Genomic DNA, 16,361 nt, shown 5'->3' with positions numbered 1-16,361 from the left:
TTATCTCCTTCAGTAGGTGGCTAATTGCTCTGATGTTGTAGATTACGTTTAAGCATGCAGCTCCTATTGTTGGTGTGCAGCGTAGTAAAAAAAAAAACACAAGAGCAAGGATGAATGAACTGTGTGACACTTTGATTATCGATTTGGGAAAGTCACGTCCTGACCAGGATTTCTATTTTTTTTTGCCTGAGAGCAATGTCCTCTTTGTGGAATTTCCACACCATATTTTTCCATTTCAAAATTCTTCATCGCTCAGTTCGATCATAAAAGGAAGGACTGCAGGGTGTCCGTTCTGTCATCGGATACGTATCGTATCAAGTCTCTCCGGCTCGGAGCTTCCTTCCTTTCTTGACGAGACTGGCGTGAGCCTCCTCCGACACTGTGAAGCGCCCTGTGCTGATGAAGATGACGATAGAAATGAATGGAGGCGGTGCCGACAGCAAAATCCAAATTTGAACCGATCTTTTAGACCGCATGTAAAAATCTGTAATTTTGAAATGATCAATTTGCGATCAAAATAAAAGCGGCGAAAGCTCAAAGACCTCGTGAGTCCTTTTACAGGTAGCATCCCGAAACGGCGTGGCTTTATTCCCCTTTTCCTTGCGTTTCTTTTGTGTCTTTTATTTGTTTTTCCAGACAGTTTTCGGTCTCCATTCCTTTCGCCACAGTATACAAGAGCTCAGCTTGAGGCAATTAATCACAGCGAAATGCTGTGTTTGATTGGAAAAGCCTGCGCTCTCAGCATCTGTCTTTTCTTAAGCGAGGTTTTAAAGTGGATTTTAAGGCCATGTGGAACTTAATGAAAAACCACAACTGATGAAAATAAAATATAAACAAAAACTCTTCGGCCTCGGGAGGACTTTGTGATTTGTGGCAAACATGCAAACCGCTGGTGTCTTCCTTTCAGGCCGCCGTAAGTGGAAGGTGAATGTCGGCTTTTTGGCGCTGTCGGATCCATCAAAGCAACGACCCCTGAAGTCGTAGCCCCCCCCCCCCCCCTCGCTCTCCCACCGCTACATGAAGAAGATGACAAGGGCTGTCGGGGAAACACAAAGCACTCGGGGGTTGCGTGTTAGGAGCCGCCTGAATGGCACCAGGCCTGATGACAGCCCGGCAGGGACCCCGAGGTGGGCCTGGCACCTGCAGTCTGTCACCGCGGGGGAAGTGGGTGGCTGTGAGATTTGTGTGTGCTGTCAAGAGAGACTGTGCGTGTGGATTTTTACATGCGTGTATCGAGGGTAGGGGGTGTGCTCGGGCCGTCACGGCCCACAGGCAGGCTTTTCAGCTGCGCTCGTCCGACTGGCGGCGACTGCTTTGCTGAAGCAGAAGCTACTGCGAGTTTGTAATGTCTTGAGGGGTTTGGAGGTCGCTCACAGGCTCCGGGGGAGATTATGGAAACCAGAGCGCGAGGCCTGGCGGAATGAAACCTCCGACTGCGGACAGCTCACAGGAAGCGCCTCTTTGTAAAGCAAACATTCAGCCGCTTTGCTGCTTTCTTATTTTGGGCTCCAATGGGTTGACATTTCAACATGTTCTCTGTCTAATTTCCTCTGCTTTTCTTCACTTCTTTTCTTTTTCTGGGGGGGGGGGCGGACCCGCCCCATCTCGGACCCCTACACTGCCCACCTATTCTACCAGAATAGCACCGCTTTCCCGGCAGTGGCCATTTTTATTTTCACGCAGGTGTGAGGCCCAGTCAGTCGGGTTTGTTTTGAGAGATCCATGGACTTTATTGTGTCCCCCCCCCCCCCCCCCAGGGCAGCTGTATGGGTGAGAGTGCCCCCCCCCCCACCCATAAGGGGAGCAACGCAGCTGCCGCTACTTCTCCCCCCCCCCCCCCTCCCCTTCCTCCCCTCATCTTCACCTGGTCTCCATATGATTGCGACCCTCAAACACACACTCTCTCTCTCACACACACATACACACACTCACACACACACACACACATTCACCGCTGTCCAGGATTAGCGTCTGACGCGTAATAAAAAGTCTAATGTGTAGATTGATGACGCTATGTGTGGGATAAAATAAAGCCCATCCTGCTTGATTATCGCTTATAGAAGTGTTATTATTGATGCAATCGTTCCTACTGATCGATCAATAACGACTCCGTGGATCAGGGAGGGAACAGCTGCCTCTTCCGTGGGTTTTCTACCGAGCTAGGACAAATAGATTCCTACAAACCTCCACTTCCTGGTGGACGGCGTGGGGCAGTCGGGGGTTAACAGTGCCAGAGTTATTTAGTTCTTGGACGGTGGCCTCGCCTGCCGGATGCAAGTTTGACTCGAGGGCAGAATCCAGAGTGAAAGCCTCTCGTGTTTTTTGACTGGCTGCCAGCTCTCCTGCTCTCTCTCTCTGTGTTGCTCTCTCGCTCTCTCCCCCTTGTCAATCTCCTCTCTCTCCCCTCCCCTTCGTCTCTGATTTACTCTCTCTTCCTCCCCGCTCTGTTCCTCCTCTGATCCTCGCCTTCGTTAAAATCAGGAGCGACACGAAGCCGGTCCGGTGGCCATCCGAGCGCGGCGTGGCCTCGCCTCCAACATTATGTCGTCTTTAACAAGAAGAACTCACCGTTTGCCACAAGTTAGCATCGTGTTGAAAACGCTGCAAAAACAGGGTATAAAAAGTTTCAGCTTATCAGCTAAGAAGAGCAAACCGATAGGCTTATTCCAAATTTGATGCCGGCAACATATTTCAAACAAGTCAGGACAGAGGAAACCGAGATAATTGTGGAATGCTTACAAACGAACACCTGTTTGGAAGACTCTGCAGGTAAACGGGCTAAGTCGTAGCAGGGGATGTCATCATTAGACACGAAGGAGTCATCCGTAGGGATGGAGGGAGTCATTTGACAACATAATTGTGTCAATTATGTAAGCAAATTAGCTCAAGAGCACCTCCAAGATTGTCAAGTGGTTGCGTTTTGTTTTTGTTTGAATTGTGAAAAGGGGTGGAGCTTCAGGGTGGCACAGCAGAGCCATGAAATTGACCTCAGGCATGTATTTACACACATTTTAAGCTTTTTTCCTGACAGTCATTTTCTGTATGCTTGAAGTGAGAATGTCAAAATGTGGGTCGAAATTAGGTGCAACAGCTTAACCAATAACCTCCTGTAGCAGAAGCTGGAATCCATCTTCACGGTGCAAAGTTGTGCAAGAGAGAACAGTTGTGTGGCAATATGCAAACCCTGGAATGATTGGACAAAGGTACATTTAAATCATGTTGGGCATCACTTGTGTTATGGAGATGCAAAGTATATCTTCTGAGGGATTACTGTATAAAAATAAAGGAATCTGGTGCTGATACATGCATGCATATTCCTAAAAGATTGCTTTTAATGCAACTTTTCTTTTTCTTTTTTTTTTTTTGCATTTAGTCGTTTGCTTTGTGTTTTGCACAAATCGAGGGAGGCCCATCTCTAAAATCAGGATGACTCACCGAAGCCTCCGAGGATTGTGGACTGACGGGTTAAGAAACCGCGTACGGAAAATGCCTCCAGGCAGGGAACGAAGTCAACCGATGTCTCCTCGGGCTAACCGCTTATTCCACCAGACGACTCGCTGTCACCCTGAAAAGCTGAAAAACACACCGAGGCAAAGAGAAATCTGTCTCAGACCCCGTGTCCTTCTATTCGATCCAAAGAGAACCCGAATGACAAAGCAGATCCGGTCTAGGTTCGGGCCGCCATCGAAGGCGCCTAACTCGTATAAATTGTTTCAGAGTTTGTCCGGTTCAAGCCAGGTCGAAGTGTGTCCAAGAATGTGCTCCACAGCAACGCTCCGAGGAGAAGATTCCAGGCATTCCCCTTTGGTTAGGGAGAGGTAGCGGCCTTCGCGGATAGGAAGTCATCTGTCATTAGGGGGTAATCACTTCTTGAGGAGGATCGCAATGCCTGGAATGATTTCTGCTGTTATCGGCAGTGAAACTTGGCGCGGGGAGAACGGATGAAGGTTTTTTTTCAATCCCTTCTTTCTCTCCGTTCTCTCTCTTTGTGTGTTTTGATCAGCTTGACTGATCCAGCATAAGCTCCATTTGTCTTTTAAAATGGCTCAGCTTGGTTCTGCACGGTTCTGCGTAGTGCAACACTGTTGACTTATATCTGATGTGTCTTTCTTTCCTGGGGGCATTTCTAATTACAAACGGCTTGCGTGTAGCGATGCTGAGGGGTACTATCCGGCACGCAGATTCATTTTAGGAGAACAGAATTTACACGAGTGCATTTGTTGACGGTGGTTTTCTGCCTCCTCCTCCACTTCGCCGTGTTTGTTTGCAGGGTTTTGGTCCTTTAGTCCTTTCCAGCTTGTCTGCCCCCCCCCCCCCCCTCGGTCCAGCTGCCCTCTTCTTCCCCTCTTCTTCTTCTTCTCTTTCCTCCTGCCAATCGAGTCGAGGCTTGAGGTGGGATGATGCCTTTATGAAAAGAGTCTGTCAACACTTGCCCAACATGCCAAGCCAAGTCTCTCTGCCCCCCCCCCACACCTCCTCCCTTCTGCCCCCTCGTCAGCTTTTTTTCTCTCCTCCTCCTCCACCCCATCCATGGATCCTTGAGAACAGGAAGTGTATCTTGTTAAGTGATGGATGGGCCCCCTGCTCTTGCTGAGAGGAAAGGGGGGGGGGGGGGGCTTTCTTTCCCTCCAGGGCAGTCAGACGAGTTTAGCAGTCTCTATCCTGCCTTGGGGGAACCCTTGGAGCCCGAGCGCCTGGAAGTCACGGCCACTTCATTATCGTTCATTATGTGTGCAGATAGAATCAACGGCTGATAACAGAAACGTGGATCAACAATTCCAAGATCATTTGCCAAAACGTTTTATGTTTACGCATTTGTTTCAGTGTGAATGGGAGTGTTTGTGTGAGTTGTGTGTGTGTGTGTGTGTGTGTGGGGGGGGGGCAGCAGGTTTATGTTGGCGAGCAGCCGCCAGATACTTCCAGCGAGAGCAACTCAGGAAGTATCCCTGGCACGTCCTCTGCATTGTGCAACAACACACTGTCACGAGCGGTTAGACCTGCTGTGACAAACAACCATAGCCTGTGCCGTGTTCCCCCATTTATTTCATCTCACCTCCTGCACATACAAACCTGCCTTCATCAACCCGAAGGACGCCGTGATGCTAAACTGACTCCAAGCATGTGGTGTTCTTTTATCAAGTGCTGAAAAGTCTCATTTATGCTCGGCATTAAAGGAAAACCTCCTGGCCGTAACCTGCCTTCATTTCAACTGTATTCGTGGACTTTTTCCTGAAAAGTCCCAGGTCCGGGTGAAATGGAGCAGTACCACGGGAATCCTTGGGGGGCGGTGTAGGCATGGAAAATGTCTACGGGCTAGTTGAAGTGAAATTGTTAGGTCGTAGTTAATGGACCGCAGACTTGGCTGTTCGCGATAAATGATCAAATATCCTGATTTTTGTTGTTATTATTACACATTTGATTCTTCGCTGCCATCTGGTGGATGAGAATTATCAAAGGAAGCAACACAGGTGAGCGACAGGTGCAGCGTTCGGCCGGACCGAGATATATTTTGGTTTGACAGAACGAGAATAAACGAGCCTTCGATCTGAAGCCCTCGTGACGTTGTCCATCCGGTTCCCAGCAGGTCTCCCCAATCTTTAAGAGAGCGAGATCACTTTTACTTACCTTCATTTTCCCAAAGCTTTGAGAATGTTTTATCCTTGTTGCCTGAAAGACTTAAAAATAAGCAGTCTATTCTGGGTTATTTCTCTTTTTTGTTATTTCAAAGATAGTTCTCAGAATATTCAGTAAAGTATTTATATAATCTTGAGAATATCCATCTCTAAATGTGTGTCTGGTCAGCAGTTCAAAATCCGAAGACATTTTACGAAGGGTTGAGATTATAGAGTACCCAGTACGAGGTAGAAGAACTACGATCCAACTGCGAGTTCCGGTCGATGCTTGTTTTTCCCGTTGATTCCTCGTTCCAGTGATGAAATTAAATTCTAATCCACGGCGGCTAAAATGCATTTCGTTATCCGACTGCTGTCCGTTGGCTACCCAATGGGCACTCATCCGAAAACCAAACACAATGCCGGAGTGTCCCGCCGCCTGTCACGGTCCGGCTAAAGAGAGCAAACGGCGTCGCGGCGCATTCGCCTGTCCGTCTGCCCGTCTGTTTGAGAGGCGCCCGCTGCTTGATGACGTCTGACAAGCGAGACAGCGGCAGCTTTGGGTGCTCGAGGACTGTTTTGGGGTCACGGTGATGCGATCTGTAGGAAGTGGAGGGCTTATCAGATAACGTCAACGTTGTCTCCGCGCTGACGGCCACAAGTGGAAAGTTAGATTTCACAGGTTGCATTTTAGGCATTTGGTTCAGAGTTTTTTTTTTTAGAGAGGCCTCGCACTGAAAGTCGGAGCAGAGGAAGCTTGAGTTCCTCCAGCGCCACCTCAAAAATCAAACAGCGAGGAGGTCATAGGTCAGCGACGCCGTGTCCTGGCTGCACTTCCACAACGCCAAAGTGATTATGCACCAAGCGTGTCCTTAGTTCCATGTGTGCTGCCCTCCGCCAGTCCCAACCTGACAGACGTGTGTGACAGTTGGTGAGATATGAAGGCAAACGGAGGCTGACTGTTCCTTCCATCCCGCAGGCCTTGATGCGTCCGGGTCGCCTCGACCGGATCGTCTACGTGCCTCTTCCGGATGCTCCAACCCGACGGGAGATATTTTCCCTCCAATTCCGCAACATGCCCGTAGCCGAAAGCGTGTCTCTGGATGAGTTGGTGAATCGGACCGACAGGTATTCCGGAGCAGAGGTGGGTTTGATTTTCATTGATTCATAGAGAGAGTACGACAGGAAAAGAATCCACAGCGAAACTGGCACAGAAACTCACCCAAACTGGCAACCCGGCGTTCAAACGCCTTCAACTGTATCTCACTACCAAATGAGAGATGGTGACCTTTGCCTGTGTTGCAATGGGATGTTCATGTTCTCGTGCAAGTGCCTGTGTCGTGCCTGCACTGTGTCAGCCCCCCCCCCGTGACCTCACAGCCGACTGGGAGCTAGTGCACAAACACTCCTTTGTGTGACGGATTTGTCTCGTTGCGTTCGGCTGTCTTGTGATTCGCATTGCGAGCCATCCTCCGGGAAACAAATAACAAGAACTATCAAGGAGGGTGCGGCTCTGAGCCTTTTGAGCAGATAAACTTTATTGACTTGTGAGTTTGGTAGGTTTTAGCGTGTGTTTCTTATTTAGTGGTTTACATTGGCGAATATAAATGTATAAATATATATATATATATCTGTACTCGTTGGGGTTGTCTGTGTTTTTTGTCAGAGAAATCATGTTTGTCTTTGAGCGAAAATGAAGCCCAAGAGAAAGAAAGCATCGCCAGATGAGTTTCCATGCTTTTAAGTCACGGGTCAACGACGTGATAGAAATGTCATTCTGATCTTGTGAAACTCTCGGAAAACAAGCGTTTCAAAAGGACTCGGATGCTTGCAGGCTTTCCCAGGATGCGGAAACACACATTTCATTGTTGTCCCTTGTTTGTGAGCGTGACCAGAAGAATCTGTGACGCCGTCTTTCCTTTGAGACAGAGCTGTAAATCGGTCTCTTGGGATCAGCTCACAGTTTCCTCCGACATGACCGGTGGAGCTTCCAAGTATTTCCTGCCTTGATTCTTATCTTTTCTCTTTGCTCATGGTTTCATTTTAAATTTACAAAGAGAAAACGTGCTACCGAAGGGTACGAGTAAAGTTTGGATGCATCTTCAGCTTGAGTCTTTCCGTGGGGAAATCGCATTCAGATGATGCTGAACGACATTTCTCAAGATGTGAAACCTGCGCAAAGTCTTTCAAGCTCAGAAACCTTCTGGACCGATCGGGGCGGGGGGGGCGTTCGGGTGTTTTCTCTCTGTCCTGTGTCTCGGGTTATCTATAGGGCCTCCTCATATCCCAAAAGGTGCTTGGATCCTGTCATCCAGAGAGCAGCCTAAAGCAGGCGTGCACCTGGTGGAGGTATGCAGTCAGAAAGCAATCCCCTGCTATCAGGTGTTTCTGCTGCCGTGTCTTCTGTGTGGAACGGAGGTCTGCAGTCTATAATGATTGTAATTTTTTATTTTATGTCTCTTTTTATAGATTCTTTCCAGAGAAATTCAGGAAAACGTTGATTGATGCTCGCATTGCTGAGGAAACGTAGCGTCTGTCACACAGGGCTTAAGAGGCCCCGCCGCGAGGCCAACATTCCTTCAAAGACCTGAAAACGTTCAAATACTCCAGAGTACTAACACGTACCTGCTGCCTCAGGGTTTCTCTGAAAGCAGGTGGATTAGGTTTTATGTTAGCGGCTAATAAACCAACAAACAAAAGGGGGTAAACATGGCGGACATGTTCGCAGCACACACGAAAACGGGGTACAGTCCATCGCTTGCATCCTCTATTAATCACATGAGATACAGCCAAGAATACTTCTCTGCTTCGGGGGGCCCCTTCCTCTGCGTGGTGCAGCCCCCGTCGCTTCGAAAGGAAGGTGTGATGCTGCTCCACTTTGTTTTTACACTTACATTCTCTGACATGAGAACCTAAAAGCATCTTGTGCCAGAGAATCGTGATAGAGCAGGTCATAATAAACCGTATTTCATCTACCCATGAACGAAAACGCCACCGGGACATGCATTGTGGGGTAAATAGATCCTCCTGTCACCAGACGAGCTTTTTCTGTCTGCGAGTCGCATGACGGCGCGCCGGATGGATGTGTTTTGTTCATTAAGGCTTGTTTGGGATAAACAGCAAGTGGTTAATGACAGGCTGCAAGCGCACAACTCACACAAACTCACACTTCATCAATGGGGGGGGGGGGGCAAGGACCACCCTCCGCTGCGTGATTGGCAGCTGACCCCTGGGAGGTGAAGTGTAAAAACACCACGGCAATGAGCACTTAGCAGATGTCGACAAGTTGTTGACCAGAAGGGGGAAAAAAACGAAAAAGTTTTCCATGCGTGAATGCAGTCGGGACAGAACCGAATTCTGGAGTCGCGACGCGACAAGCTCCGTCGGAATGCCGTCATAACATCCATCTTCATTGAAGGGGGGGGGGGAGGGGGGGAATTCAGCCATATCCCAATATCATCTTTGACCTCAACGGTGGGGGGTCTTTTCCTTGCAGCGGGGGAGGGGGGAGGGGGGGGGGGTTGTTTTCCGAATCCAGGTGTTTCAGATGCTTCAGATTCACTCACGCAACTTCTTTCTTTAGTTTCTCACGACTCGAGCAAAATCTGTTCCGAACCGGGTCGTCCAAATCAGTCGGGTCAGCAACTCGGCGTCGGGGAGAGATGATCGGTGCTCGCTGTTGACATTGATTAAGCTGCATTTGTGTTGCGCAGAGGTAGTTTCAGAAAAACCGACGTGAGCACAGATGAGACGGATTAGAGACGCTGACGAAAACGAGGCATTTAAAAAAAAAAAGAAGAAGAAAAAAATCTGGCATTTTATGGCACGCACGCACGGAGCAGAACCAGCCTCACAGGAAGGAAAATGGTTTCCTCCGAACACCTGTTGTGTTGCGGTTGTGGCTGTTCCTCCTCTGGCTCTGTGCGCGTCGTCGGCCTGATTTACGACACGCGATCTGTTGATGCAAAGATTTTTATCACCAAGGACACAGGCGCAAAAAATAAAAAGCGTTTCAACGAGATGTGTTTCTGTTTGAGCGGTGTGTGTGTGTGTGTGGTGTGTGTGGTGTGTGTGTGTGTGTGTGTGTGGCCACAGGAGTCACTCGGCAAGAAAAGAAAACATTCGACATGGAAAACACAGTCGACAGCGGAACAAAGGCAGAAGGAGAAGAAGCGGCTCACACCTCCGTGTGACTCTGGCATTCTTCGCCTCGCTTCCTCTCCTCTGTTAGCGTTGTGAATATTTAGCTCTGAGTCAAAACGGCAGGTTAAATAAAGGTTAAAGACGAAAACCCTTCGCCTCGCCGCTTCTGTCGGCCGGCTGCTTGCGGCTTGCGAAAAGCCAGCGATCGCTGAGAAGAGGGAAATGGTTCCAATCGGCCCTAATTTTACATTTTATATATAAAGCCTCCGCTGTGGTTTATGTGCGAGTACATGGTGGGCACACGTTGAAAATTCCCTGGGGAAGCATGAGCCCTCGACTGGACTTGTACCGTTTCCAAGGGCAGGAAGACCGAATGTGGGTAGCGAAGCCCAAAAATTAAAGGATGGGTCGAGACGTATGAAAGATGTTAGCGGTAGCATGCGGACGGTGAAACGTGGAGGAAGAGGAAGGTGGTCGGTAAGCTGCTAGAGGCTAGCAGATATAAGCTAATTCCGTCGCCGTTTTTGCTGCATGTGGCTGTGAAAATAAAAAGAAGATACTCTATAATACGCGTTTTGCAGAAATAAGTGTGATGTTGGTGTTTTTGTATTCTTTTGCTTTATATTCGCATTATTAATGGATGTGAACGCTCACTGCAGGCTCTGTATCTCAGAGCGTAAAAGATAGAGCAAACAGGAAAAAGAACATTTCAGTCGAGCACATCACACAGGTGGAATGTTACCTACCTTGACATAACCACACACACACACGCACACGCACACACACACACAGAGCCGAGTCTCCAGGTCGCTTCGGTGTGGGTGTGTTTGGTAAATATGCCATCCCGGCCTTCCCAAGTTCAGGGAGAATGCGGAGCTTTCATTCGTCTGATTAAGGGGCGAGGACAAATACGCCCTTAAAGGTGAGGCCCAGGTTTACCCCACAGCCGACACACACACACACACACGCACACACACACTTACTCTCTCTCTCTGACAGCCTCAATACTGTGTAACCCCAAAACTAGCGCCGCTCTTTCGAAAACGCGGCTGGCAGTGAGCCTGAGACGGAGAAAAAAAACAAATACGCACGTGAAATAAATAAGAATAACTAAACACAAATACAACAAACGCATATCCAAAACAACGAATCGAATGGATTGACGGCTTCTGGAACGAATCAACAAAGTGAAGGGACATTTTGACAACAGGATGATGCGCCCGTCCCGCTACGTCTAGCGAGCCTCATCAAGCAGCTAGTAGCAGTTAGCAGCTAACCCAGAAACCGTAGCGTTTTTCAGCGTAAGGGAACGAAGGCTTCCCGTCTCTGTTGTCTCAGCTGTTGGAGAAGAAAAGCCCAAATGAAGCCGCTTCCATCATCAGAGTCTTCCATGAATCTAAATTCCTCTGCTCAGAGCACACACTCCGCTATTTATGATCACGCGCCATGTTTCCGTTCCACCCACGTGACTCCCCCCCCCCCCCCCCCTCGTTCTGGTGCGCGTGCGTCTGGTAATCTTAAATAGCTTTCACATGGCGCTGTGGTCAGGCCTTGTTTCTCATGGCACTGCAGACGCTTCCTCTTTGCCTTTTTGGGGGATGAAACATTTTATTTCTGGTTGAGCGTTTGGCCTCTGCACCCGCAACGTCGTTTGATTTATATCTTATTGAATTTCCTCTGAGAATTGGATGCAGTGTGGCTTCTTTCCTTTCTTTTTTTTTCCCCGCTGAAGGTTTGGGGTGATGGCGGCGGTGCTGCAGTGTGGTTGGGGCAGTTTTAGGGGTTAGCGTTAATATTTTATTTGCATAAGAGAGTCAATGTCATTTCGGGCGCCGGCTGTAAATGTGTGTTTGTGGGGTTGTGTGTCAGACATCTCTACTCGTCTGACGTTCTGGAGTCTGCGGTGTTGTTTTTGTATTTATGCTCTTTCAGCATTTGTTTGGCAGCCGAACCATTTTTAAAACATTTACTTTATTTGTGAATACCATCAGGTCCCTTCGCATCAGGATGAGCGATGTGTTATTTATAGATTTTTAAACTTTTACCTGATTTATTGTTGAAATTTGCAGCTTCCTTTCTGTATTTCAGTTCCATCCATTGACTCAATACTTAAAAATACAAAAGACACCACCTCTCGCCCATTCTCAGGTAGGATGGGTGAGAACCCCCCCCCACAACTGATGGATGAACAGGTGGGAAATAGTACAGAGCAGTACCAGCAGAAGTCATGGGGGCAGTATAAATCTGACACATCAAATACCAACAAAGAAGTCTTCTGAAAAAGTCTGCCCTCACGCCGGGACTTTTCGAAAGGCCTCGGTTGCTTGTACTCGTATGATCACAGCAGTTGCCGTGGAAATGGTTGACTCTTTCCTGGCCTCTTGCGGATGTCGCCATGCCAACGCGATGGACGTATAGGAAGCAGAAACACCTACAGAACAGTCTTGTGCACCTACACCTTATCTGTGCGTGTCAGGCGGGGGCGTGCACGCGTGTGTGCGAATACATATTCATGACTTTACGGTATGTGGGCAATTGCCGTGTGTGTGTGTGTGTGTGTGTGTGCAGGACTTGTGGAGTGATGGAGGTGAGTTTTTTTTTTTTTTGAGGGAGGCGGGGCCTCGCTCCTGTAAATGTGGCCGTTTGTGTGCGAGGGGAGGCGGGGGGGGGGCGGGGGGAGGGCTGGATGCAGCCTGCTGTAGACACAAGGGCGGATTGATAGTAAACACACACTCCGGGTCTGCTGGATTTGCTGCCGGTAGCCCGGCTAACAAGCCCTTCATTAAGGCCGCCTGATACACTCACTGAGCGCCTTTGTTCCAGTAGGAAGCGAAACGTACGCCAGACAGATCTGACCTGAGAACGTTGGTACGCGCTGCCAGCAGTCACAAGTTTTCTTCTTCTTCTTCTCTCACCTCCTCCGCCTCTCCGGGACGGTTTATTTTCGTCGCGTTGAACAGGTTGTCTCGTGGAACGCACCCTTTCTCACCTCCCGTGGGGAAGTGCGGCGGGAGTGGAAAGTTAAATTTACGTGGTTGCCGTAGAAACCAGCTGCAGACGTGTGTGATGCTGGGTTGTGTGTTTAGAGGTGTTATATTTCCCTTCATCACGCACATTTTCTGCATCATTATTTTGTGTTTTTTAATATTTTAAGGATTCTTTTTCTCCTTTATGACGCATCATTTCCTTAATCTCAACTTTTTGTTCCTCTCTGATACTTTTTCTTTTCGTGCCAAAAAGTGTTGGGTGTGTTTCTGTAACCCCCACCTTGCTTTGATTCTGTTATTCTCTGCGATATCTTGTTACCGTCCGTTGCCGCAGTGGCTTGATCTCCTCTCTGGGGGCCGTTAAAGTTCCGTGTTGCCTTATCTTACAAGGACAACAGGGACCTCACACACGGCGCTAGCATGTACATCCAGCATGGAATAGCACGTGCAGTTCAGGGACCGGTGGAGCATAAAGGATCCGGGAGTTCACGTTGCGGTACCTTCAAGGCCCAGGAAATCACCACGGCATCGAAGCTTTATAAGGGCAGCCGGACGTCGAGCTGGGTTTGTGTGCGTTACCTGACATACCTTCCATATAAAGTTTTTATACTGTCCGAGCTCCTGCTTGCTCTCTACGTACAAGTTCAGATTAAGATCCCATCTTTCCCACCGCCCCGCTATTATAAATCTCAATCGATGGACCGCCCCCCCCCCCCCCCTCCAACAGAATGACGTCAGCCATCAGTATCACGTTGAATAAAACTTAGAATCACTTTTGTAAAATCCTGATGCAGGTGCACAAACTTTGCCGGATTCACGAGTCAAACTCTCTCAGATCCAAACCAGATGTGTGGAAAACCTGCCCAAACCTGCCCAGGAGGCTTAATCCAAAAGGGATTAAACCAATCCTCGTGAAAAACATCCTGTTTTGTTTTGTTGTTTTGCCACAAAGGCGGCAGGAAAATGTCCGTTTGGTCGTCTCTCGCTTGGCAGCCATGTTTTCACCATTATACCATTTACGCAGGAAACATACACGTCAAAACATGATTCCCACTTCTTGTTTTGGGTTCGGGAACGGCTCAAGTTGGGCCAGAATTCTCCACGTCCGTGCGTGACACACACAGCGGAGGAACACGGCGAGCCAATCGCTGTGGAGGTCGTCAATTTAAACAGCTATTGCCCCGTCAGCAGATATTTGCAGTTTTGTTCCTGCCTCCGCCGTTTCCCTCGGGGGAGTGCGGGGGGGGGGGGGGATCTTCAGGGGTCGGCGCTGGACTTTCGGCTCCGGATTTAGGAATGCCTTCACGTTTACAAGCAAACGGGCTCTTTGGTTTACCCTGTTTGCCGTTGTGGTTTTAGTTTTTTCTTCTTCTCGGGGCCGACATGGACAAACACACAGTCAGGAAACACTGGCTTGTTGATCCCCTTCACAGACCGGCTCGTAACCCCCCCCGCCCGGCATGAATGTGGGGGCCTGTGCATTTGTGTGCTTCGGAGCAGCTCCCCAGTTTTTTAATAAACCCGAAGGGTGTTGGTGGATGTAAACAACCAAATAATGATTACCTGTGGAGTCATGAGATTGGGGCGCGGGGAAGCTAACGTGTCCTGGAAGTCGGGATCGAACGTAAATAAGAGATTACAGTTGATTGCGCTGCAAACTTTGGCCGTTCCTGTTTATGGATGTTGCTTAGGAACAAAAGTAAATCGCACCGTTCAACATGTGTCGTCTCTCTCGCTCTCTCCTCCCCCCCCCCTTCTCCTTCCTTGCTCGCCCGTCCTCATCCCGTTGTAAACAGGGAAGCGGGATGCATGGCCTCATTGTTTTGAATCATTATTACTGACAGGCCTAAATGGCTTGAAGGATGGGAAGCCCTCATACAAAATTAACCCGGCCTTGTGTGTTTACCCTGCTTAAATCATGTTTCTCATTGGCTTGAAACAGAAGAAGTTGGGGGGGGGTAGGCTTCACATCCTGACATCTGCAAAGCACCTGTCCTGAGCTGCACATGCTAGCCGGGCCGACCACCTCCGCCTGTCTCCACCATGTCTCTGCGTTTTATGAGTTTCAGATGGCGTTACGGATGTTGTGATGTTCTAAGTTGAGTGTGCTGATTTATTTATGAGCATTTTACTTAAATGGAGAATATTACTCAGTTTCCTTTAGGATTTTATAGAAAAATTAAAAGTGAATATGTTGTTTATATTTTTGATAAACTTGGTACCTAGAATTTTGGACTTTTCCCATTGAGTTCCAGTTACTTTTAATGTGTGAAAATCAGCTCGTCTTTTATCCATGAGTTTGTCACAAAGTAGAAAATGGTGGACATGAGATTTTAAGCGGTTGTGGAAAGTATTAAATTAAAGGTGAAAAGTATTAAAATAAAGGTAAAGTTTTCAAGCTAGCTATGATAGCTAATGCCCAATTCTAGAATCAGTCTATAAACTCTGGTAAAACAGCCGCCTTGTTGTGGAAACAAGGTAAAAAGTACTAGAAGGGTAATATGTGCTAGCATAGCTAGCTTGCAAGCATTAGCCAGAGGCCATGTCACTCTTTATGTGCTAAAAACAAACGTAGCACTCGGTAAAGCAAAGGAAAATGACAACAGCCTGATCATGCTAGCATTGCAAGCTAGCTACATTAGCTAATATAAAAAAGAAATAGAGGACTTTACTGTGGGAGCAGGTTGAAGCGTAACGCAGGTACGAGCATGGCTAGCTAGCGCATCACAATCGAGCACCGGCGCCGCCGTTTCTGGGCGTGTTGACTCTTTCGTTGGCGGCTTGCGACGTTCAACCTCCGCGTCTTTATTTGTTGACACAAATCCAGCAGCAGGATCTCACACCCGGCGTAAAAGCACAATGAGACGAGCACCGTGCTCCTGCAGAGGGAAGGGCGCTTCGGTCCAGTGAACATTTTCAATGCGCCCGCATCGCTCCACATGCGCACCTTCGCTGTGCAGCAGTCCACGGCTCGGCTGCGTCACATGACCTCCTGTCCCACGAGCCCCCCCCCCCCCCGCAGACGTTATCAGTGGCTGTTCAGGCGAATGGCTTCCTGCGAGGCTGTTGTGTAAGCCGGCCCGGCTCAGATCAAAGCTCGGCCTCTAGAACGGGGAGGAGGGCGGCGCGGCGCGGCTCCGAAAGGCTGCCTGGCCTTCGTCAGCCATCGGCATCATTCAGGAGTGAGTCACTCCTCTGCCGCGTGCAGAATCTCTCCGAAAGGTCATCCGTGCACCGTGCGCACGCCGGCTGTTGCGTAATTCCAGGACGAGTTACGCCGCAGCAGATCTCAGAGTGAGATTATGGGATATGTTTTGTCATCAGGCATTGTTCACATGACAACGGTTAAACTGAAATGACCTGTAGAAATTGAAAGCGCTGCGGTTTGCATGCCAGGCCAGTAGTTGGCAGTATAATCTTTGTATACAGTTGAATTTCTCCTCGACATTCCGTCGCTTCCCGGGCTCTTATGTCGCCGTCCGGTGGACGACGGCTGAATGTCTGTGTCTGTTTCCCGTCCCAGATAACGGCGGTATGCAGAGAGGCCGCCCTGCTGGCCCTGCAGGACGACATCAAAGCTCAGCACATCCAAGCCAGACACTTCGGAAGCGCCCTGGAC

At 48.9% G+C, this 16,361-nt stretch overlaps 1 protein-coding gene across 1 annotated transcript in view; it reads left to right on the top strand.

Moving 5' to 3' along the window:
• The window catches only part of afg2a (AFG2 AAA ATPase homolog A), a 67,261-nt gene that overhangs the window by 49,415 nt on the left and 1,485 nt on the right, over positions 1–16,361 (top strand). Inside the window, exons 16-17 of the mRNA XM_068740646.1 lie at positions 6,592–6,756; positions 16,266–16,361. Coding sequence (XP_068596747.1) covers positions 6,592–6,756; positions 16,266–16,361 — 261 coding nt within the window. The remainder of the gene's footprint in view (positions 1–6,591; positions 6,757–16,265) is intronic.

Source organism: Brachionichthys hirsutus, chromosome 6 (assembly GCF_040956055.1).
Source record: "Brachionichthys hirsutus isolate HB-005 chromosome 6, CSIRO-AGI_Bhir_v1, whole genome shotgun sequence".
NCBI classification, from domain to species: Eukaryota; Metazoa; Chordata; class Actinopteri; order Lophiiformes; family Brachionichthyidae; genus Brachionichthys; species Brachionichthys hirsutus.
Note: the sequence above shows the minus strand (reverse complement) of the source record. Positions and strands in the feature narration are given on the sequence as shown.